General features: G+C 27.7%; 1 protein-coding gene across 1 annotated transcript; it reads right to left on the bottom strand.

Annotated features, from left to right (window-relative positions):
- Nucleotides 1-221: 221 nt before the first annotated feature.
- On the bottom strand, nucleotides 222-2,145 carry LOC101253221 (purine-uracil permease NCS1). The gene has a single exon (XM_004246548.5). The coding sequence runs from the start codon at nucleotides 2,002-2,004 to the stop codon at nucleotides 310-312; it is 1,695 nt and encodes a 564-aa protein (XP_004246596.1). The 5' UTR covers nucleotides 2,005-2,145; the 3' UTR covers nucleotides 222-309.
- Between the last annotated feature and the right edge of the window lie 8,627 nt (nucleotides 2,146-10,772).

Below are 10,772 nucleotides of genomic sequence, written 5' to 3'. Positions count from 1 at the left end.
CACAATTCAATAGATACAAATAAATATTAATGAATAGCTTTTATGTTGTTGTTTATTTTTCCATTAATTAGCTATATACAAGTCATCGATCTCACATACATATGTAACTAACTTTGTTCGATTACTCACAAATCATATCACATCATTACAAAATTCACAACATGAAAACGTACAGACTTATACTGCGATAGAAAGTATGTCAGCTGTAAAACGATAACAAATACTAAACGTATTTCTTTTATTTCAATATTTGACAAATACAATAAGAAAAGTAAGTGACAAATGTATAAAACAGAGACTAAAACTAACCTAAGATGTATTATTAGGCAACAAAGGATCTATTTCCTTTTGATTTTTCTTTAAAATTGAAAGAATCCAATAAAGTCCCCCTGCTAAAAACAAGGTAAAAAACCAAGCATTATTGTAAATGATGGAAAATGATTTTGGAATTGAATCCAAAATCCCAACATTTTGCAAAAAGCCTGGAATTACTGGCAAAATCCCAATAACCAAAGCCAAAATTGCAGATAAATTATATCCACTTGAGTAATAATATGCACCCTTTGAACTCAATGTATACAAATCTTTAATACTCAAATTCATCTTCTGAATCAAGTAATAATCAACCAAAATTATCCCCATAATTGGCCCCAACAATGCAGAATATCCAACTAACCATGTGTACACAAAACTCTCACTTGATTTCAACAATCTCCAAGGCTGACAAACAACCCCTAGCAATGCTGTTAAAATTGCACCCCTTCTAAAACTGAATCTTGAAGGACTAAGGTTTACTAATGCATTAGCCGGCGCCACAACATTTGCTGCAATGTTTGTTGTGATTGTAGCTAAGCTAATGCCAAGAATAGCTAACACCATTGTCAACGATCCACCGATTTCACCTAAAAGTGTTATGGGGTTCGAAATCACATGACCAAAAATTACTTTCGTCGATGAGGTAACAGCTACACCAACAAAAGTAAACAACCCCATAAACACTGGTAGCCCTGCTTGACCTATGATTTGATCATTTTGAGTCTTGGCGTATCTGGTAAAGTCAGGTATGTTGAGTGCCAACGTAGCCCAGAATCCGATGTTTGCAGTAACCGATGGGAAAAACAGTGACCAAAACTGGGATTTTGTAATTCTTGATGATAAACCTAACATATGACCAAATCCACCAGCCTTGACATAAGCCCAAACAAGCAAACAAGAAGTGAGTGATACAAGTATTGGAGCAGAGTATTTTTCCAATTCTCTAATACCATCTATCCCTTTCCACACAATAGCCAATTGTGCAATCCAAAATGTTACAAAACAACCAAATTCAACAGGTGATGTGCCAAGCCAAGATATTGATTGTGACAAATGTGAATCCTTAACAACTTTTGGTAACAACAAGAAAATTGCTTCACCACCAATCCATGTTTCAATACCATACCAACCACAACCAACTAAAGCTCTAAGTAGTGTAGGAATATGTGCACCTCTAATGCCAAATGATGATCTAGCTAAAACAGGAAATGATATGCCAAATTTTGTGCCTGGTTGACCTATTAATACAAGTGGTAGTAAAGTTATTAAATTAGCTAATACAACAATTGCAATACCTTGCCACCATGACATGCCAAGATCAACTAGGCTACCAGCTAGGTAATATGAGGGCACACCAACAACTAGTCCAATCCATAGACTAGACATTTCCCAACCTGAAAAGTTACGTTGATCGATCGACGTAGGCTTGAGATCATCATTTGTAAGGGTAGGGTCAGGGTGAAATTCATCATCAAATTGATTAATTGATGATGATGCCATAGGAGAAATAATGTTTTTGTTACATTTTTTGTTGAAAAAAGTGTGTACAAGTTTTTTTTGTGATATGAGAATTTTAGTACTACTATTAGTTGGTATTTTTGAAGATGTTGTAAGGGAAAGTATGTGTTTTGGTTTTGTGAAAATTACATGGTGGGGATGAAGATTGAACATTAGAGATTTGGACAACATGATTTAGAAGAAAAAAAAAGATTCAATAAAGATTGAAGATTCTATGTGGTATCAATTGAAGGACTTTAGGATAAAAGATGAGTGATGGAAAATGACATAAATTTGAAGAGAAATGGTTAGGTATGGATGATTAGAAGAAAAAAAAATTCATTCTCTAAGAATTATTTTTTTAAAAAGGGAAAATACCCCTCAACCTATGCCCGAAATCCCAGAGACACACTTATACTATACTAAGGTCCTATTACCCCCTCTGAACTTATTTTATATGTAATTTTCTACCCCTTTTTAGCCTACGTGGCACTAGTTCGGAAAAAAAAGGTCAATCACCATTGGGCCCACAAGATAGTGCCACGTAAGCTAAAAAGCGCTAAAAAATTATTAATAAAATAAGTTCGGGGGTAATAGGACCTTAGTATAGTATAAGTGTGTCTCTGAGATTTCGGGCATAGGTTGAGGGATACTTGGGCATTATCCCTTTAAAAAAAAGAAAAGAAAAAAAGAAAAATGACGTTTTTAATGGAAGCAAAAAAAATACGTTTCATAAATGATATTTCATACTGACTGGCTCCTCCCACACCTCCAAAATTAGGAACATGACATTTCTAACGGAGGCAGAAAAAATGATATACTTCATACCAATTATCTTCTTTAGTCCCTCCAATATACCTACTACGACAAAAATAATTTTTAACCGAAATAAAAAAGGTATATTAATAAAAAAAATGCTAAAGCCTTTACCGACATTAGTTAAGTGTCATTAGATCTAATGTTGGTAAAGCCTTTATAATGGACATATATAAAGAGTGTTATTTGCTGCTAAAACTACATATTTAGTAGCAATTGCTAATTAATTGCCGCTAAAATTTATTTTTTATGTAGTGACCTCACCATCTTAAACCAATCGCCACCGAGAGTAGAATAGAGTGTAGGGAGGGGATTCATCAAGAATTTGTAATTTTGATTTGAACTGTGTATTTGTCATTAAAATTTAAGTAAAAGGTATAAATTATTAATTTAGAATGTAATAACTCAAAATAAGTTAAAATCTCGAGCTCATAAGTTTTAGATCGTAGCTCCGCCTTCACCCCACCCTCATAGAATTTGAGAAAATTATATACAAATACTTTTTGAGATAATATTTTATACTACCATACACTAGGTAAAAAGATAAAGAAAATTATTTATTTCCAAATAAACACCTTTAAGTTAATTTTGTTTTTCAATTAACAGTTCATATACACACATTTAAAAATAAAACAACTTCAAACAAAAGCTACTTAAGATCTCTAGAAATTCAAATTTAATTACCAATAAGGTTGAACGTGGAAATTACCTATAAACCTGGATCTTGATTCTTGAATATAATAATATAAAATTTGTTGTCAGTTATTATTTTTTTAATTGAATGATTAAGCACATAATTGATTGGTTTAATCAAGCTGGCAAAAGTGTTTAATAATTGAGTAATATGTATACTTTAAAACAAAGTTGATAATCTGAGATGTATGAAATGATTGAGATTCATTTATTCTTAATCAGAAGTCTTAAGTTCGAGTAACTCAAAATGGAAAAAATTATGTTAGGAGCATCGACCTAGAAATAAGACATGCGACTCTTAATACAAATATCGAAAAATAAAAAAGGAAAAAAGAAATACACATGCTTGAGAGAGTCGGTAGCAAATAAAGGTTGTGGCGGGTTAAATAAGATACCTTCATTATTCATCAGAGATTTCAAATTTGAGTCATGAATATGAAAAAAAGATCGATCAGGAACACTTTCTCCTTAAATAGGTATTACACTACACAAATTTGTATTAATATTTCTTTATTATCGTTACCGCATAAAATTTAAATTTATAAGAACTAATTTTGACCTTTTTTTTTTGAAAGAATTATAATAAATTATGGGCTGAACCAAAGCCCAGAAAGGGTTGGACCTCTGATGGAGTATTGAGATAAACAAAATCTGGGCCTATTTTGAGCCCATTAGCATCAACTGTTTTCACATTTTGAAGCTGAGTTTCTAATTGGGCCTGTCTTATTTCCTCTGTATAAGGCCCAAATTTTGATGCCAATGCCACCTGTGTATCCACAAACAAAGCCCACTATTAGCGTATATGACTTACGGGTAATTTATAGAGATCTCACTAGTTTATGAGCTAATTGATTGGATTCACGTTACTTTGCAATATTATTAATCTTGTCAGAGTTGAGACTTTAGATACATGTGGTCAAAATTATATGTAATTTATTCGATATACATAATATCTAAGTGGATTCACACGTATCTGACTGTCTCGTTCATAACTCTCTTGTCTCCCCTTATCTGGGATCCTATATACATATACGTAGTGTCATTCATATGTATGAGATACATAGACTATCCCGCTCGGATAGAAAAAATACATGTATCTAGGTGTGTCTGACATGAATTTTGGTATGAATGTTTGTCTAACTAATTAAGTAGTTTTTTCATAAAACTTAAATTCCACCTTTTTGGACATTAATTTACACTATTACATTACATCACTTAAACTTATTCAAATTTAACAAGAAGTAAGATATCGTGAAAAGATAGTTATTTTACTGATAATTATGAGTAAGACGTTCAAGTTACCTGAATAATCGGTAATGTAGGTGTATTCAAGTCATTGCGCACATCAGTGAAGAATTTATACAATCTTGATTTGTACAATTTAGCATCGTCATTCAGAGTGTCAGTCTCTCCTTGATACCAAAGAAGGGCTCGAAGTATTCTATCATCTTGTAACGCGATTCGAGTCCTATTCAACATTTGATTATAAAAAAAATGAACCTTGAGACCATTGGCTAATATTTGTGGCACCAACAGCACATGGAACCAAACCAATCACACCTATGTTTGGATCATTTTTCAACACAAAATTAGCAAATGACATACCAGGACCAATCCCACAAATTGCATAGAAATCAATGTCTTGATGAATTGGTCAAGATTGAATATGTTTTTGTTGTCGTTTTATTTGCAAGGCTGACAATCAAAATAATCAAGAAAATATAGGTCGGCATCAATTGAACCTACGAAATAAACTAAGAATGTCCTATAGTAATCCGAATAACCAGTTTGAAAAGTCAAACAGTAGAAAATAAGGACAAGCCTATAATATTGAGTACAAACTGTATTTGAATCTGAAGGGGAAAAAAGTTGATATGTTCTAGTATTAATAAATAGAGCATTCAATATTTATGTTGTTCGTGAAATTAATTGAATTATACTCGAACTAATTCAGACATTACGATTTATAAAGAAGTAAGTATGGTTTATTAATGAGTTGTTTGTCTATACAAAAAAAAATGTCTTATAATTAATATAGGTTAGTTACCAATTATGAGGGTGGAATATGGGAATATATATAAAATATACAAACGTGGATCTTGATTCTTGAATATAATAATATAAAAATATATTAATAATTTAATTTAATTTAAATGATTGTATTGGAAAAATGATTGTATTGGAATCAATATGTAGGTTTTTTGGCGCATGATGTTGAGAAAATCAAAATTAACCGAATCATATCGAAATTAAGATGATTTTTGAAACTTAATTTTGATTATACATCATAAAGTAATTTAAAAAAATCGATATGGTATAATTTTCTAAAAAAACAACTAATCAACCATTAATTAATACCTCTAGCAAATATACTTCAAAACATGTATAATCTCAACACTGAATCTCCTTATTTTCTTCATCTATTTTTTATAAAAAAAAAATATTTAAATCTCTTTAATGAAACTTTTAACTTTATCAATGTATTTAAAATTTGTTATCGAGTTATCGACAAGTTCATTATATATATATATATATATATATATATATATATCAAAGAAACAAATAAGTGTTGTTCATTAAGTCCAAGGGGAAATATAATAATGTTCACAAGTTAGGCACCTAGGGTATTATATTTATAAATTTATAATTTCTCTTATTATTTTCAAACAAGCCACGTTGCTGTATTTTCTCTTTTTTAAGGAAAAGGTGAACAAATTTTATTTTTAATGGCAATATATCCCTATTATTTGATTTGTATAGTATTAGTTATTTTAATTTGTTGGTTATTATTGTTCTTTTCTCATCATTTGTTCAATTGAGAATTTAAGTATTTAACGTAAATAATATCTCTATCTTATCAAGATAGAAATACAGTTTACATATACTCGATCCTCTAGAAATCTTACGTATGTAGAGCTATACTACATTTTATTATTGTTTGAAAGGTTGTAAATGCATCAACTTAAAGAAATAATATTTTCACGTCATGCAATATTATTGAATTTTATAGATCTGAATTATCATTTATTATCTATGTGTAGAAGAATTATCAAATTTACGAAAATCTTATATTTTTGTAGAAGGTTTTATCACATAGATAGAAATAGATTAAGTAACTGCTCTAAATCAATTTTTTAGAACGTTAATATTTAAATGCTGGATATGCAAATGAGTAATTTATACAAATAGGACAATTTTAATATTACATTTAGAAAATTGATCTAGTTAAACAAAGTTCAAGACATAATTATTTCATTATATAATCTTGAGCAAAATCACAACAATAGCTAAGATTGCTTATTTGATTTTGGGCTAGAGTTGTCTTAACAATAATTTGTGGTGATTGTCAAGAATTTGTAGGCAAAATTCTTTTCTATCACAAGATTTTTCTTAATAATAAGTTATGATTTATAATGATCGTCAGAATTTAAACGTAAATCCTCCGAGTAATTCAAGCAAAGTGTAACACTTAGAATGGGCTCAGCTTATAATTAGTCATTTAAAATGGGCTCAGATTTAACAGATGGGTTGAGCTTAAACATTTATAACCCCAATATAATGGTACCCAACATTCATTGATAAAGATTGAGGAAAAATTATCTAAATATACGATTTATTTTAAAAAATTACAATTTTTTTTATTTTCTCTTATTCTCAGATATATCACTTTAATGTGATGTATATGGATGTCATGCATTGAGATAGGTGTGTAATGTATCGAACATTAAATGTTATATGAACAAGTGTATCTTGTATCAACAAAGATAATGTATTGGAATATATGTGTCTAGTATTCAACAAAGGCAATTTATCGGAATGCGGTGAATCAGACGTTTTGTATTGGAACAGGAGTATTTCTTATGATCTAGAAAGTCAATGTATCGAGAAACGATGTATTAGGACATTGAGTGATGTATTTGAAACGAAATGCCATGTATTGAAAGTTTAGTGATATATCTGAAACCGAGACTAGATGTATCAAGGCACTGAGTGATGTATCCAAATCCTTAAATCTTAAGAACTTTCTGTAATTTGAAAAAACGAATAAGGATATGATATAATTAGCTCTTATCACTTTGTGTAGAATTACATATTATGATCCACTTTTAATTACATTATATAGAAATACTTTTAAAATAATATTTTTATTAATATATTGAATATAAAAAAAAATAGAATTTTATTTGTTTATTTAAATTATAGTTTCCTTTGTACCAATCCTTCTAACTTGTGAGGTTTGATACATTCACTTTTTAAAAAAAAATTAGAATTAGTTAAGAAATTTATCGATAAATTATCAGTAATAAATAGTTCATACATCATAGCTATCAAATTTTTAAATAATTCATTACTATTTTTCTATTTAGTGACAAAAATTGTCTATGGATAATATATATTCTTTTATAGTGATTCATGCATGAAGGTTAAATCGTGATATAATAATCGACATCAAGAACTAATCATTATTAAAATGTACCCAATCCAAAATAATTAATATTTTAGCTCTTAAAAGTTTGTCCAAAATAATTAATATTTCAGAAAATTAAGATAATCTTTGATTCTTTTCTCAAATATGTTCTTGGCACATTTTAATTGAAAAAAATTAATTTATTGACCGTTATATCAACCTAAAAAAGAAGAAATTCATAATTAAAGGCATTCGATAATTTAATAAATTAATCACAAGAAAATAACTAAATAAATTTGTGATAAAAGATTGACAGGTCATGTGATAGTCGTTGTTTAGTGCGTCTGCACTATTTAATATTTCACTCATTTATTAACATGATAAAAACATATCTGAACAATCATTTTTCTCTCGAGTTTTATATTCAACTTTCATTTGTTTTCTTTACTTGAACGACTATCATCAACTATCCAATTATTTTTTTATCTGAACTATCAACCCTTATGTATTAAAACACATTAGCTGATAGTTCAAGTAAAAAAATGAAAAACACAACTGACAATTAAATCATGAAATTCGCGTAAAAAACAATATAAATATCTTTTCGATCCATTAATTTTTAATTCAACTCATTTTGATCCGTGCATAACAATATTAGATAAAACCAATTCGAAATTGTTTCAGGTTTGGCTTAATCTTCAAGTCTCCAACTCCAGCCACCAGCATCATTGCTAATGATGTTTCTTGATGGTGTAAATAAAAATTTATAAGTAATTAATTTATATTATAGAAAAAAGCTAGTCCTTGTATATATATATATTTTTATTAATGATAATGCAGTGGTTGTTGATTAATTAACAAACATGGACTTATCATGAGATTAAAACCTAATAATGTATGATGAAGAGGAATTAGGTAAATTATTATTATATAAGATCATCTTAAACGATTCAACTTTCGATATGAAGAAAATTGATAGAAAGCGCTTCAGCTTTTGATAGGAGTTTATGTTGCACGAATCTGAATCAATTAAAGTTTTAACAAAATACAAAACATTAGCTATATACGAGAGTAGTTTTAACCAAAACTATAATATTTAAGAAATTAATTCTAATATGTTCTAATTTAACTCATAAAATCAAAAATCATGTCTTAGAGATAAAGTTAGAATTTTGAGTTTATATATTTTGAATTTAAAATACGATTTATTAGTTTTCAAATAAATTATTTATACATAAAAATAACTTTGAATCCAAATATAAAATTTAAGATAAATTTATAAAAAATTTATCGATCAAAAATAAAATTATAGCTCCGCCTCTAATATCATTGTGCAAGAATAAAAAAACAAACAATTTTATTATTTTTTAAATTCATAAAAAGAAAATGACAAATTAAGATAGGAAATGTTAATAAAACTCAATGAAAAATAGAAATTATCGCCAAAAACAATATTAATGACAGCTATTATCCAAATCACATAGTATATATAGAACATATCATTACTATCAATGCTTTTATTGATTAAAAATTTAAAACTACTATCACAATAAAATATTTTCTTCTCCTCAATTATTTATCGTAATTTTCAAAAATATTATTTTAAAAAATTTCATGTTATTGTCAGTAATAGCTAATAAAAAGAGATGATTATATCTTAAGACAAACAATTTTTTTTAAAAAAATTTCACAATGAATATTTACTTTAAAAAATAAAAGAAAATACGATAAATAATTTAAAATTTCTGTGTCATACAATATTATACTAATCTTTTAATGTAATTGTATATATCTATATTTGTAATTCCCAATGTGAGTTATTTTTATCAATATATATATATATATACAATGTGAGTTATTATTGTCTATATCTATGTAATGCCCCTTTAAGTTGTAACGTAGTTATTTTATTTGTAACTTCCTACCAAACTATTTTTTCAGAAATAAAGATGGAAAATAACATGCCCACTATTTTTTTCGGAACAAAATTTATTCGTAATAGGTGTTTATATCAAATTAATTTATTTTTCGTTTTACGTGATTTAATCAAATAAATCATATGTCAATTAATTATGGTTAATTAAAATAAACTATAAATTTAAACGCATGAAATGCATATATTAATTTAATATAAACACTCGTTACAGATAAATTTTACTTTTTTTTCAATTATGAAAAAAAAAATCTTATTTTGTCCTTGACAATAATTTTAAACTATAATTAAAAACTGAAAGATAATTTTGAACCTTTTAATTGAAAAAGGGAAAATATATATATTTTTTAATTTAAACAAAGGAAAGAAAAAAATGAAAAATAAAATTAATTCATTTCTTGCCTTTAACGTTTAGCTTACCCACCCATAAGGTAGATAGACATATAAATGATTATTTCTTTATTTCTCCTTTACTTGTTAGGTAAAAAAATTGTAAAAAAAGAGTAATGCCTTCTTTTTTAAAATAGCAAAGTACTCCATCATCTTTAATAAAATATTTTAGATTTTCAAAAATATCGAGTTATCTTCGTTAATCAAAAGAATTTTTTGTATAATTTAAAAAATTTATAGACGAAGTAAGAATTTAAAGTATGTGAATTTGAAATTTTAATTCATTTTGAGATACTGGTTCCATAATAACAATTCAAACATATTAAAGATGAAGAACTAGGTTTCACAAACTCGCTTTCAATGTTCTAGCTTCATCCTGATCGAGTTTAAAAACGAGTATCAAATACTGAGTAAGTAACTAAAAAAGAAACTTCTTACTACGTCCTTTGATCATTTACTTATCTACTATACTAAAAATAGTTCTCTACTTTTACTTATTCCGTTTGAAAACTCTTTATACTTATTCTACCCTTCTTATTATTAAGCACTATTTTTTTCCGATTCATTTTCGAATGAGTTGAGATGACTTATAATAGTATAAGATCTGCATACACTATATTCGTTTCAGACCCTATTTAATGAAATTACACTTAATATATTACTGTTTCGTAAGAGATGTGTTAAATTCAGATATAAACGAGGACGTATTACATTCTTTTT

This window comes from Solanum lycopersicum, chromosome 9, assembly GCF_036512215.1.
Source record: "Solanum lycopersicum chromosome 9, SLM_r2.1".
Classification (NCBI taxonomy): domain Eukaryota; kingdom Viridiplantae; phylum Streptophyta; class Magnoliopsida; order Solanales; family Solanaceae; genus Solanum; species Solanum lycopersicum.
The sequence above is the reverse complement of the archived record's forward strand: the minus strand, read 5'-3'. Positions and strand labels throughout refer to the sequence as shown.

Excerpts from the sequence above, each read along its gene's own strand:
- LOC101253221 (XM_004246548.5), bottom strand. The coding sequence starts at position 2,004 with ATGTTGTCCAAATCTCTAATGTTCAATCTTCATCCCCACCATGTAATT.